The sequence below is a fragment of the Mus pahari genome, chromosome 4 (assembly GCF_900095145.1).
Source record: "Mus pahari chromosome 4, PAHARI_EIJ_v1.1, whole genome shotgun sequence".
NCBI classification, from domain to species: domain Eukaryota; kingdom Metazoa; phylum Chordata; class Mammalia; order Rodentia; family Muridae; genus Mus; species Mus pahari.
Genome location: NC_034593.1, coordinates 123,123,809 through 123,138,804, shown reverse-complemented (window position 1 = coordinate 123,138,804; position 14,996 = coordinate 123,123,809). Strand labels below are relative to the sequence as shown.

At 45.5% G+C, this 14,996-nt stretch overlaps 1 protein-coding gene across 3 annotated transcripts in view; it reads right to left on the bottom strand.

The window, feature by feature from the left end:
• Positions 1 to 14,996, bottom strand: part of Manba (mannosidase beta) — an 83,617-nt gene that overhangs the window by 47,872 nt on the left and 20,749 nt on the right. For all 3 annotated transcript variants that reach the window (XM_021196316.1, XM_029537887.1, XM_029537888.1), the window contains exons 3-5: positions 11,642 to 11,747; positions 10,760 to 10,930; positions 3,870 to 3,993 (exon numbers count right to left, since the gene is read on the bottom strand). In XM_021196316.1, the coding sequence (XP_021051975.1) occupies positions 3,870 to 3,993; positions 10,760 to 10,930; positions 11,642 to 11,747 (401 nt within the window). The remainder of the gene's footprint in view (positions 1 to 3,869; positions 3,994 to 10,759; positions 10,931 to 11,641; positions 11,748 to 14,996) is intronic.

Sequence of the window (14,996 nt, the reverse complement as noted above, 5' to 3'; positions counted from 1 at the left end):
GGTAGGGGAGCAGGGGTCAGGGGAGGGTATAGGGAATTTTCGGGATAGCATTTGAAATGTAAATAAAGAAAATATCTAATAAAAAAAAATTTTAAATTAAAAAAAAAAAAACAGAAAGGAGAGGAAAACAAAACTCTTGCATCTGGCCTGGGTGGAAAGGCACGGTAACACTAAGCAGACATACCTATTCAAAGGGTCAAAAAGCCCCTAGTGTGGGGGCCACACATTTGACTGAAAAAACCCTCTAAGGAAAGGTGGAGACTGTAACTAAGTGGAAGAGTGCTTGCCCTATGTGTGTGTGTGTGTGTGTGTGTGTGTGTGTGTGTGTGTGTGTGTAGCCCTGGGTTTCTCCAGCATGGAGGTTCAAGAACTTATCCATTGGCAGGGTCTAACTGTACATATTAATCCCAGCACTCAGGAGGCAGAGGCACTCAGATCTTTGTGAGTTGAAGGCCAGCCTTGTCTACAGAGAGAGAGAGTTGAGTTCCAGGACAGCCAGGGCTACAAGAAGAAACCCCACCTCAATCAATCAATCAATCAATCAATCAATAGCAGGGGGGGAGGGCAGAAATTCTCCAAAGATTTCCAGCTTTTATATTGTAATAGAGTCCATGTCTTTATCAGGATGTGGCCTGACGAGAAAGTAAAAAGAATTAGCTCAGCAAGTAAAAGAATTGCCACATAGCCTGCTGACCTGGGGTCTATTCCCAGACCCCACATGATAGAAGGAGAGAATCAATTCCCACAGCTGATTCCCCTGACCCACAAATGCCTGCAAGCACACACATGTGTGCGCACACATCCATCAAATGAATGAATAAAATTTATTTTTTTTAGAGAAAGAGAAAGCTTTATTCATCTGACTATTGAAAAAAAGAAACTGTGAAAGAAAAAAAAGGATGTCATAAGGGCTGGAGAGATGGCTGTGTGGTTAAGAGTCCTGACTGCTATTCTAGAGGACCCGGTGTGGGTCCTAGCACTCACATCAAGTGGCTCAAGATTTCTATAATTCCAGTTCCAGGAGGCTGGCTTTCATGATACCCACTTGCATATGTGTTGTCTTAGTCAGGGTTTCTATTGCTGCACAAAACATCATGACCCAGAAGTAAGCTGGAGAGGAAACGGTTTATTCAGCTTACACTTCCACACCATCAAAGGAAGTCAGGACAGGAACTCACACAGGGCAGGAACTTGGGGAGCAGGAGCTGATGCAGAGGCCATGGAGGGAGTGCTACTTACTGGCTTGCTTCCCCTAGCTTGCACAGCCTGCTTTCTTACAGTAACCAGGACCACCAGCCCAGGGATGGCACCACCCACAAGGGACTGGGCCCTCCTCCCCCTAGATCTCATGGAGGCATTTCCTCAAGGGAGGCTCCTTTCCCTGTGATAACGCCAGTTCATGCCAAGTTGACACACAAAACCAGCCAGTACACGCATGATGTACACAGACTTATGCAGACACACATATTTATGCATTTTTAAGAATCTTAAAGAGAGAGAGAGAAGCTTGATGATACGGGCCTTTAATCCCAGCACTCACGAGGCAGAGGCAGGCAGATCTCTGTGAGTTCAATGGCAACCTGGTGTACATGCTCAGTACATGAGCATCAGATGGGGCTGGTATGATAATGGGCAACATAAATGCCACCCAAGTGTGAGGAGGACCCGAGTTGGAATTTTTCCAGAGTTTTGTGAATCTGTGTACTGTAGAACATGTCTGTAACCTCCCCTTTCAGCGAGACTGAAGATGGAGGTGGGAAACTCCTCTGCAGCTCATGGCTAGATATCCTGACGTACAACCCAACAAAATGGAGACTAACAGAATGGAAAACCAAAACAGACACCCAGGGCTGTCTTCTGGCCTCCATGTGTGTGCCCCAGTAAGAGAGGGGGAGAGGCATACAGGGCTTAAGCACTAACAAGGAGGTGGGAACACTCAGGTAGGCATGGGATGGTCTGCAATCCACGACCACGGCTTGTGTAAGAGGAGGGTGGTTCATCTCATGGGCAGAGAAGGCTGTTCAAAGGCAGCTGCCTGGATCGACTTTCTCCCGATGGTCCCCTCACGGGCAACCTCCCACACTCTGAGTTCCTGAACCATTACTAGAAACTGAGAGGCCAGAGGGAACCATGGTCCCATGCATTTAAAGAAGGTGGAGGACAGGTCTCTGTGACCTCTGAATGATGGAATGTGTCAACTCCAACACCCTGTGTTTGCCCAGACTCCCATCAGAATTATGGGACAGATTCAAGCAGCTGATTTTCAGGAAGCTGCCAGCTAAACTGGCCAGACGGGCAGGCTCACAGCTGACTAACACAGCCCTGTGCCCTGACTCACCAACCAGAACTCCTTGCCAATTTAGGGGAAATGCTCAAAACTGAACTGAAAGCAAAACACCTCGGGGCAGAATCCACTCAAAATAAGGACAAGCCAGCGAGAAGGGAACCCACGCGAGTGACCAGTCAGAGAGCAAGACCTAAAGACTTGTCATGTGGCCTAATAGAAACGAAGCTCTTTTACAGAAGGACGCTGGCATTTTAAGGGGAAAGTAATTCAAAAACGAACAAAAGGTAGAAACTAAAGGAATAGACAGATAACATCAACAACAACTGCCAATAAGACACTCAGCAGGACTGACAAATTCTTGTCTGTTTTTACGTTATATTTCCCAAGTGAAGACTTAGTAAAGGGCAGCTGTACGCCAGGCAGGCCACAGTCAGGCTAAAAGGGCAGCCTGTTTCTCCATTCCTAGGCATGTCATCTAGAATGACGGAGGGGCCCGGGGCTGAGGCAAGCATCTATGTGTGGACAGGGCAAGAGTGGAGAGAGAGCCTCTGAGTCGGCAGACAAGGCTTAAACACTCAACAGAGACCAACAGCCCTGCTCAGCTAGGTAAATCCAAAGGCAGGCTGGAGAGATGGCTCGCAGGGCGGGCGAGCACTTGCTGGGTAAACCGGGAGGACCTGAGCTCAGGCCCTAACACCTATGTAAAAAGCTGACTGTGAGTAATCCCAGTGCTGGGGGGCAGGGTGGAGACAGGAGGGAGGGTGGCTGGAGCTTGCTGGCTCCCTGCACAGCTCCAGTTTCACTGAAGGACACCAGCTCAAGGAAATAGGGTAGAGAATGATGAACCAGGAGACTCAGAGTTCCCCTCCGGCCTCTGCGAAGATATTCATACACCATATACATGCTCACAGAAAATATATTTAGAAACAAATAATTATTCATTATCAATAAGACATTAAGAAAAAGAATCAGTGGGAAAGGAAACTGGCAGTGGGAACAGCTCTGATAGAGAGTGGGGCCTGAGGCAACGGGGTGAGAGGGGGCGCTGGGATAGGGTAGCTGGGGTTGGAGGCTGTCTCAGGTGTGAGGTGGGGAGTGGGGGCGGGGAGCATGAATGAAAGCAAATCAACCAACCTTTCTTTCTTTCTTTCATTCTTTTTTTTTTTTTTTTTTTTTTGGTTTTCGAGACAAGGTTTCTCTGTATAGCCCTGGCTGTCCTGGAACTCACTCTGTAGACCAGGCTAACCTCGAACTCAGAAATCCACCTGCCTCTGCCTCCAAAGTGCTGGGATTAAAGGTGTGTACCACCACTGCCCGAAGTCCCTTCTTTCCTTCCTTTCCTGTTGGGTCTCTCCCTTCCCCCAAAATAAATATTTTAGCAGTGATCTATCTACAGGCCTGGTTTATACTGTAAGTTTTCATGACAAACCATTTGCATGTATTTCAGACTTTTATAAATTGGCTATCCTGAATTATTTAAGAAGACCCTGAAGAATATACTTATATTCCAAATTATAAACACACTTTTTGTAATAAAAACACTCAATTTTTTTTTTTCAAGAAATCGCAAACCTCGACTTACCATATACTGGCAAAAAAGTGAGGTAATCCAGATGAGCAATGTTATAGGCTTCAATTCTAACATCTTTCCAGATTCCCTGAGAGGGAAAGGAAGGGCCCCAGTCCCAGCTGAAGGAGCACTGTGCCTGGAATTTCAGGGGAAGAAAAGGAGAGGTAGGCAAAAGATAAGACATGTGTGTACGAAGATGTTATGATACATGCTAAATGAAAAGTTAGTTAAAAAAAAAAAGGCAAGATTCTGTCTTTAAAATATTACATACACATGCGTATAGCAGTTTTTTAATGATGCCAGAGCAAGACGGTGGCCTGGAGGGGGCGGGGCTTCACCAATGTGTTTGAAAGATAGATGGCTACCTTTGTCTTTCCTTGTGCACCAACAAGCCAATACCTCCCGTCCCTCCACGCCTCTCCACCCCTTCCACTGCCGTCCAAATGTCTTCACTCTAAACACCTTGCTTAACTTAGTCACCTTGATGAGGACTCCAAATCCAGTCACAGTTACAGTCTAAGGTACTTGAGTAGAGGCGGTGTTACAACTTCAACATGTGAGTTTGGGGAACACTGTTCAGCCCCTAACTAATTGCGTTTGGGTGTCGTGTGTGTGTGTGTGTGTGTGTGTGTGTGTGTGTGTGTGTGTGTGTGTGTGTGTGCGCGCGCGCACNCGTGTGTGTGTGTGTGTGTGTGTGTGTGTGTGTGTGTGTGTGTGTGTGTGTGTGCGCGCGCGCACGCGTGCATGAGCAAGCTTCACAGCACACCCAGCTCAGAGTCTCCCTACTGGTGTCCGTGCCCTCCTGTGCTCATCTCCCTTGTGCATGTGCTAGTTAAAGAGAGCCACTTCCTATGAATAGAATATAGCAGAGGTGATGTCATTTTCAAAATTAGATTACAGAAGACCGGCCCTTCTGTTTGGGGCCCTGTCCCGTGCTCTCTCTTGGCCAAGAGGGAAGCCAGCTGCTGTGTCCTGAAGCAGCACTGTGGGAGGCCTGCCTGAGAGACTTGGGCAGTGGATCTAAAATTTCTCAACAGCCGTGGTGAGCTCAGAACTCTTGTCAGCCCTGGTCAAGCTGAGGTGATGGCTTGATTAAAACGCCCTGAGCTACAGATGCCCTTGCCAAACTGTACTTAGGCTGAGAAACGCAGACTTAGTTTGCTATATATTATTATTACTATCATTTGCTATACAGATGAAGATGATGACTATTATTATTATTGTAACCAAAATACCCACTTTAGTGCCATAGTTAAATTTATCAAGAAGAACACAAAATCTAGTTATGCATTATTTCACATTCATTCTTCAAAAGCCTACTATGTCAGAGCACTGCTATTTATTGTTTGTTTGTTTGTTTGTTTGTTTTGTGTTTTGCTTTTCAATTGTCACTATGAAACCCAGGCTACCCCTAGTCCTGTGCTTTCAGGCCAGGTCTGAAAGTGCCAGGACTACAAGCAGTGGCCACCACACCCAGCAAATGTTTGTTCTCTCTGAAGTTCTCCAAAACACTGCTGTAGCTAACCACTCCTGTATTAAACATAACAACTCGATGAATGAGTAGCCTCATTGAAAGATAAAGATATTATTAACATGTTTTTAAAAAAAAACAAAAAACAAAACTAGCCTTTGTTAGCACCAGGACACTCCAAGGCCTGGCCCAACCATGTGACACTAGACCTGCGTTGTCAGGACAACGACCCTCAATCCCACAACTCACCTGGCTCAGACCCCACCCTCATTGGTGTGATGTCATTCTCCCTATAAATTAGGGGATCACCCTCTCCTCGCTCTCTTCTCCTCCTCTCTTCACCCTGCTCTCTTCTCTTCTTCTTTTCCCCCCTTCCCCCTTTTCTCCTCCTCCTCTCTCTCTTCTCTACTCTTCTACCCACTTTGCCGCTCCCCATCCCTGCTTAATAAACCTCTCACGTGGAATCACCTTGGCATGGTCTGCTGTTTGGTTTATCCGCTCAAATCATATATATTAATATTGCTTAATAATACTAATTCATAAAAGCCTTATTCCCTACCTCATTAAGTATATACTCAAAAGTCCTCGTTTAGGAATGCCAAACACAAACTGATGGTGGCATTCGCTTTTAATCCTAGCACTCAGGAGGCAGAAATGAAGGTCTGCAAGTTCTAGGCCAGTCTGGTGCACATAATGAGTTCCAGGATAGCCAAGGCTATACAGAGAGGGGGAAAAAAAGGAATACCAGGTGCACATACAGAGAGAGAGAGAGAGAGAGAGAGAGAGAGAGAGAGAGAGAGAGAGAGAAATACATACGCACACATATACCCACAATCACTTACTTCAGACTCTGACTGGAGTAGCTGTCTATCTGAGAGACATAATTTTATCTGCCAGCTACCTGTCTGAGAACCACGACACTAAAACAATTCCAATTATGAAGTTACAAAGGTTCAGATTCAACCAGCAAGAAGTGATTCTCTGATGATTCGCATCTCAAGGGACTGGGAGGAAAAGGAAGAGTAATGGGATCCAAGTGATAGAGAAAAGAAAGGGAGGAGACCGTCCAGTGGGGGAGGGGTCCAGCCGGGACCAGGCTGGGGAGTCAGCGAGAACCGTGGGGGAGGGAGGGAACAACCGAGCACAGACCGGAAAGCCACCGGTGTGCGCACTGCCGAAAATGAAACCTCTGTGCTAATCTCAACGTTTAACTTAAAACAAACAAACAAACAAAAAAAAAAACTGAAATTAAAAAAAAAATCCCATCAAGCAGAAAATTTTCTTTTACTTTTTAAGAATAAAATATATTTACAAGATTAAAAAATCTATGACACTGTGAGTTCAGCTTTGAAAAGTTAAGTCGGAAAAGATGCTTTCTGAGTGAAGGAATGCTGGAGTGGGGGGGGATGCGGGTGTGTGCGGGTTGGGGGGGGATGCGGGTGTGTGTACGGGGGTCATGTGGGTGTGTGTACCGGGGATGCGGGCGTGTGTACGGGGATCCGGGTGGGTGTATGGGGGGATGTGGGTGTGTGTGTACTGGAGATGCGGGTGTGTGTGCCCGGGGTGCGGGTGTGTACCGGGGATGCGGGCATGTGTACGGGGATCCGGGTGGGTGTATGGAGGGATGTGGGTGTGTGTGTACTGGGGATGCGGGTGTGTGTACTGGAGATGCGGGTGTGTGTACCGAGGATGCGGGTGTGTGTGCCCGGGGTGCGGGTGTGTACCGGGGATGCAAGCGTGTGTATCGGGGATGCGGGGGTGTGTACCGGGGATGTTGGGGGGGGTGTTCCCAGGATGCGGGTGTGTACCGGGGATGCAGGCGTGTGTACCGGGGATGCGGGGGTGTGTACTGGGGATGTGGGGGTGGGGTGTACCGGGGATGTGGGTGTATGTACGGAGGATCTGGCCACACTGCTCTCACCCAAGAATGGTTTCCTTCAGTCTGTATTTATGTCAGAAGAAGATAAGTATGTTTCTACTACAGAGAAAAATGAAAGTGTGCCTCTCACCCCTCACCAAGGAAACTTCTCTTTTGCAGCAGAGACCATCTTAGAAAACTACAAGTAGTCAAAATACAGAGATCACCAGGATTCCCAGGCACAATGAGGGCAGCCACAGCACGTCTCCTGCACCTGGACCCAGGAAATATTAAGGAAGACGTGGCAAAATTGTAAGAGCCAGAAGATCTGCAAGTCTGCTGGGACCCTGTACCCATGAAATCTCAACAGTGACAATATGGCTCCCTAAACGAGACCCGGACAATGAAAGACCAATAGGTGTGAGTGGGGACATTTTCATGGGGCCCCACCCCTAAGCAAAAGACAACCACCTTCAAGTGACTGTGGAGAGAGAGAGGATTCACCTTTCCAGGGAGATCCCTGACATCACGTTCACAAAAGCAACTTAAACAGATTCATCAGGCCGGGAAGTGATGGCGCATGCCTTTCATCCCAGCACTTGGGAGGCAGAGGCAGGTGGATCTCTGAGTTCGAGGCCAGCCTGGTCTACAGAGTGAGTTCCAGGATAGCCAAGACTGCACAGAGAAACCTTGTCTTGAAAAACAAACAAANAAAAAAAAAAAAAAAGATTGAGCTACACAAGCAAGAAAGTAGGGCATTTTCTTAATTAGTGATTATGTGAGAGGACCCAGCCCATTGTGGGCAGTTCCATCCCTGGGCTTGTGTTCCTACAAAAAAGCAGGCTGAGCAAGCCAGGAGGAGCAAGCCAGTAAGCAACATCCCTCCACAGCCTCTGCATCAGCTCCTGCCTCCCGCTCTGCTTGAATTCCTGCCCTCACTGCTTTTGATGATGAACTGTTACATGGAACTGTGAGTGAAATAAACCCTTTCCTCCCCAAGATGTTTGTGGTCATGGTGTTTCATTGCAGCGATGATAACCCTAGATAAGACAGCAGGCAAGGAGAGAACAAAATATTCAACACCCCACCAAGCTTCAGATCCCTTAATTCCCTCAGCCAATTCGGATGTTCACTGATTCAGAAAGTATCTGTGACTCGGGCTGGAACGGCTCCTGCTCATGACGCTCACAGATGAGTAAGGAAGTTGAACACGGAATGAAGAGCACACGCATGGTGAACTTTATAAAGGAAATAGGGAGCTGGGAGTTGGGAAGGTCAAGTATCTACACAAGTTTTCTGAAAAAAAGAAAGAAGAAAGAAAAACTTTTAAGCTGAAGATATGGCTCAGCGGGGGAGCGCTTGCTTCTATTCCCAAGGCCCCAGGCTTCATACACAGATCAGTCAGCTTTGCGCTTCTCAAGCTTCTAGAGCTTCTTCTCGATTCTCTCACAGGGAAGCCTCTTTCTTCCACCTTGAGTTAGGGAAAGGAAGTGGAAGGGCTCTGTCAGAGGAAATGCAAACGTCATCAGGATGTAGCCTGCTCCATCAGGAGGAGGTGGGGCGAGACTGAGGTGGGAGTTTTGGACATTAGCCTACTGATGGTGCCAAGCTGTCGAAAGATAAAAATTATAATCTTTGAAAAGTATAACTAGTCCTTTCCGCCCCTACCTCAGTACATATGGACGCAGAAGTCCCAGTTCTGTTTTACGGAAAGGGATGCTGGGGGCATTTTTGTCCGAAAAGACCATGCCAAGTGCTCCGTGGTTAATTACTTGAAAGAAGGCAAATGGGAGTCGTGGGAATACAGGCTAGGTGACTAGGGCAACGTGCTGTGCAAAAAGTGACTGGACCCAGAGGCAAAGAATAAAGGTTGTCATGGAAATTGGCAGGAACTGGAATGTGGGGTCCAGTTGGAGTAAACAGATCACTGATGGCGTGCCCTTGAGGATACACCCTATCTCAGTTACTCCCTCCGTATCCCTCTGCTTCCCGGGCGGGCGCCACGAGGTAAGCAGCTTTGTCCTGCACTCCCTTCTACCTTGATGTTCCACCTCACCACAGGCGCAGAGCCAGAGAGCACCGAAAAACTGAACACCTTTGAAACTGAAAATCAAAAGAGATGCTCCGCTCAGCATGTTACCATGGTGATGAGAAGTGACAGACAAGAAGGGAGGAGAGGAGTAGAAAAGATGGAGGCGACCATCGTGCTAAGCAGAGGAGGACGCAGAGATGAGGAGACTATAGAAGGGTCAAACACTTGATGAAGAAAAGTAACATTTGCTAGTGCTCAGGCCTAGAGCAAGCAGGACCAGAGCAAGAAGGGGGGCGGGGTGGGGGGATGAAAAGTAACAGTTTCTTCTTAAAAAACTAAAAATGTCTTCCAGAACTTTGGGATCAGAGGCAGGAAGATCTCCGTGAGTTCAAAGCCAACCTGGTCTATATGATGAGTTCTAGGCTAGCCAGGGCTACATAGTGAGACACTGTCTCAAAAAAACATAAACAGAAACCAAACAAACAAACAAACCTAAATATTACGTACAGCTATAATACAATAATTATGCATTAGTATATGTTCAAGTACTGTAGAACAGAATAAACCTCAAAGAAAAATCATCCGTGGATTATACCTTCCCATTCTGTATTTTAAGATTCTAGCAGTAAAATAGGAGAACATCTCAAGAAAAAAATTTTTTCTTTTCTTTTTCTTTTCTTTTTTTTTTTTTCTTTTATTTTTGGTGGTTGGGGGTGGGGGGGAGGATGTTTCTCTATGTAGTTCTGGCTGTCCTGGAACTCACTCTGCAGACCAGGCTGGCCTCAAACTCACATAGATCTACCTGCCTCTGCCTCCCAAGTACTGGAGCTAAAGTGTGCACCACCACCCCCAGCTGAAAATATATTTCTTTCAAGCAAGTTGCTAGTCACAAGAATCACTAATAAGTTTTCATGTCTGGTAACAGCTTTGATAAATATAAGTGCTATAAAATAACGTATGGAGATGGGACTGTAACCCAGTTGGGAGAATTATCTCAGGGCTCTGCCCAACATGCACAGAGCCTTGGGTTTCATCCTCAGGACCTTATAAAACCCAGCAAGATTGTGCATACCTTAAACTCAGCACTCTGCAGAGGGGTGGGGGATAGATGGGAAATTGGGGGTCATCCTTGGATACAGAGCAGGGCTGTGTATGAAACCCACCAGGGCTAGAAAGTCCCTGCCCGAAAAAAATATAATAATTTATAAAGTCCTATTAGCAGCTACCTATGGTGGTTCTTGCCAGCAATCCCGAGACTTGGGAGGCTAAAGCAGGAGACTGCCTCTTTTAACAACATAGTAAGTTCTAGACCAACCTACGATATAACATCAAGTTCTGTTATCCACAGTGTGTGTGTGTGTGTGTGTGTGTGTGTGTGTGTGTGTGTGTGTGTGTGTTAACCTAGATTCTGAAACATGCTCCAGGAAGAAAACCTAGAAGAATGAGAATCCACCACAAAAATTCAGAAAGTCTTGTTTTCAAGCCTTCAAGTCTGACAGCCACAACGCTGCAGCCCACACCCTTGAAAGAGCATTCATTACCTTTCGGATGAAGTTGACGTGGCATTCGCCCTTCTGCTCCACCGGGGGGCACTCTGGGGGCACCGGGTAGCGAGTGTGAGCTTTGCTCTGACACTCCGCATACTGCACTGCTGACTGGAACCGCAGCTTTAAGGAGTTCACGTCTTTGACCACGTTGGTGACGTCAAAGCTCTGCAGTGCAGAGGAAGGAGATGCAAGTCCATGAGGAAGACCTAGTCTTGTGTATAACGTTTTAGGTAACAGTAGACTACATGAAAGATACACACAATAGCCAAATCTAGAGCTAGTCTCATTAACAGAAGGAATCCCTCTGAAAGAGAACTTAGTGGACGCCTTTAGTTACACTTCCAACCTCCTGTCCGAGCACAGGATTCTAGGCTTCTCCTATTTTTACAGAAATACGGTCCTAGAGAAATATGCAGAACAGAAAGTATCTTCAGCCCTGGAATGTCTGCCGAGACCTGTACACATGGCCTTGAGCTGCCAAAGGTTCCTGACACTATATAACAACCCGACCCACTGAAACGCACAGTGTCATCAGCTACTTTTGCTTTCCAAAGCACGCCCTTGAAACAGAAGGGAAATACAACTTCAGAACATATTTCCTCTTAAAATTGACTGTCACTTGTCACGGATTTGGGTCACCAGACCACTGAGGAGTGAACAGTAAAGCTGAAACTGTAATTTCCTCCCTCAAGGCCCACAGAACCTCCATGGGACTGGCACTGCCCCTAACAGCCTTCAAACGGGGCACCTGAGAAGCCCAGTCATTTACCAGCGTTTCAAAGGCCTTGACCTTGACCTATGGCAAATTACACAACGACCCTTCCCGATTCACGAACATAAAGGCACACTCTTTTGAGTTTGGAGTCCTGTACTCACATATCCAGTGAACATGTTGTCTGTCTTCCCAATAGTGACATCGTTGAACAGGATTTCTGCAACTGTGTCAACTCCGTCAAAAATCAACTTTACCTTCTGCCATTCACTAAGAGACAACAAACGAGTTTTAAAACATTAGCCCATGTAAGTCTCTTTGTCATCAGTTAAGAACTAACAAAGTAAAGATTCCACAGGAAAATGTACACCCTTAACCTTAAGGCCATCCAATTCCAGGAGCGTGAGTTTGGCATAACTGTAATAATTTCTTTGAGTGATCCAGCCCTACGATGTGGCTGTCAGAGCCTTGCCATAAAATCAAGAGCACAAATTATAATTTCCAAATGAGTTGATTCTCCCAGTTATTCCAGAGTTCTTAGATAACCCAGAAAACATGTGTCAAAGCTATTGAATCCAAGACAACACATTAACCATGATCTAGTGTCAATGATGGAGAATCCTGCGCTTGGTACTTTGCTCTCAGCCTTTCAAGGAACAACCTGAAATTTGAAGTTTGTAATCTGGATGGCGTTCAAGCCTACAATACACAGGAATCAAACAGAAACTTCTTGATCTATTGGACAAGGGCTAACGGAGGCTTACCATGTAAGAAAGAAGAGAATAGAAAAGAAGTGAATAAGAAGTCAAAGAAGTGAATATTTTTCATCAGTAAAAAGGAACTAAATCATGATAAACACTACGATGTTGATGAACTGTGGTTATTTAAGCAAAGGAAGCCTTGATAAAGGACCAATGTCTCTAATGTGCTCCATCAGTTAACAGCGCTACATCCCATCTACAGAGGGAAAGTGAGGTAGTTACTGGCTGTCTAGGCTGGGATAGGAACAGTGGATGGGAACGGAAAATGATAACTGTTGAGTAATGGACCATGGATGATTTAATTAGGGCTTCTATTGCTGAGGGAAAAAAATGCCATGACTAAAAGTGACTTGGGGAATCAGGGGCAATCTCAGTTTACAATTTAGGTCACGCTCCACCAGTGAGGGAAGCGAAGGCAGGCTCTGGAGGCAGGAGGGGAAGCAGAAGCCTTAGAAGAACGCTGCTTCATATATATACATGAAAGTGCCCTACGTTTTCTTACACCACATCTACCTGTGGTAGTGAATGACTAGCAGAGAGGCATAGTCAGGCAGACCTCTGTAAGTTCAAGGCCAGCCTGGACTACAAATTGAATCCAGGACAGTCAGGGCTATTACAAATAAAAACCTTGTCTCAAAAAACTAAAGAAAGAAAAAGAGAATGAGAGAGAGAAAAAAAATTTGATCCTCAATTGTGGTTCTCCCATAGATAACTCTGGCATGCAAAGTTTCAAGTTGAAACAAAACAAAACAAACAAACCAAAAACAAAAAAACAAAACAGGATAATGGTGATGACTGCTGAACTCTGAATACACTAAAAGCCTATGAATTGTTCTTTAAATTAAGCAAATTTCATGTTATAAAGATCAGAGTTCAATAAAACTGTTTCTGTTAAGATAAGTAGAAGAGCCTGAGTCTCATAGAACCACACCCCACCTCACAAAACCCTATTAGTGTCAATTACTTTAAAGACAGACTTTTTTATTCAGAGACATCATTTGCGCTGAGTTGCTGAGAAGGAGAAATTGAACAAGTTGGGGGTCATGGCAGGGCCAGGGGTGGTGGGGCCAGTTTCACAGGTACACAGTGAAGCCAGCATTTCATTTATGAAGCCACAAAACAGACTATTCCTGAAAAAAAAAGCACGTGGAGAAGACAACAGAATGTTTTCTCACACGATCAGAGACTGAAAGGCAAACCCAAGACACTGGATTTGCAGTTTCTCAGTAAAGTTGAAACTGGGAAGTGAGGAGGCTCTACTAAGAGAAATGCCAGGCAACCTTAGACATAATGGGATGGTGGCGGTGGAGAAAGATCGAAGCGGCAAATCCACGTCCCTTGGCACAAGCTTGGGAAGAGGCGCCTAAGTGTTACATGAAGAAGAGCAATGGGCTATTGGGATGTAAGCTACTTGAGTAGGGAAGTCAGCTGGCTGGATTTGGGATGTGCTATGTTCAAAGTGAAATGGGATTTTGTCTGGGTTTTTTGCTATTTGTTTGTTTTGTTTTGTTTTGTTTTGTTTTGTTTTAATACAGAGTCTCAGAGAGCCCAGAGTAACCTGGAACTCACTATGTAGTAGGAGACAGGATTCTTGTGAGAAATATTTTAAGCGTTATCTGGAAATAAAAGCCTGACACACAATAACTTGCCCCACCACGTGGACTACCGCGTGCCATGGTTCTCCTAGTTTATTGATCGTAATGTTCTGGCTTCTTTTTCAACACTGAGGGTTGAACCCAGGGCCTTATGCATACTAAACAGGCCCTTTACGCTATCCTGTGGCTTTAGATTTTAAAGAGATAATAAGTAATATAACAAAACAAGCTATATTCAAGACAATTGTCTAAATTTAGTAATAATGGTGACTTTTATACTTGCTTATAATGCTTCACCTATAAATATTTTCTTATGATAACAGAACACTGCTGAAAGCAATACTTGTAATTTTCTTTATGGCCACATGATTAATGTTAAGGTCATAGTTTTGTAATACCAAAATTAACCTGTAAGCTTTCCCAGCCCGAGGATCAGGTAACCTCCTGGAATGCTGGGAGCTGTGGTTCTTGTAATAGAACAAAAGTCTCATGGGAAAGTATGGTGGCCTATGGGTTTGTCTTTATAAACCCTTGCAACAGTGTCTCAGGGCCATTCAGCTTGGAAATTCCAGGGAGTGATCTTGACCAAAGTCCATCTCTTGTTCAGTACTTAATATTTAATAAAGCTTGCTTCAAATTTTGCCCAAGATGGTGAAATTGGTTTTTCTCCAGAGAATCTCAGGATTGACAGTATCAATGGTTGTATAGCACTAACAATATTGTAGATCTGGGAAATGTACTTCAATGCCTAAGGCTCTAGGCTCAGATCCTAGTACCATCTCTACACACACACACACACACACACACACACACACACACACACACACACAAGCGCTCGCACGTGTGTGCTGTGGTGGTGAGGGAGCCTGTGAAGATAACTTGGTCAGTAAGGTGTTTGCCATGCTAGCAGAAGAATCTGAGTACAATTTACAGGCCCACATAAACGGTGGGCACGGACACAGCAGCACTTGCCGGCAAGCCCAGAGCTGGGGAGGCAGAGACAGGAGGACCCTTTCGACTCATTGGCCAGTCTAGCAAAACTGGAGAGCTCAAAGTTCAGAGAGAAACAAAAAGCAAAGTGGAAAGTAATTGATTAAATTGCCTGGCTTTTCTCCTTTAGTCATACACACACACACACACACACACACACACACACACACACA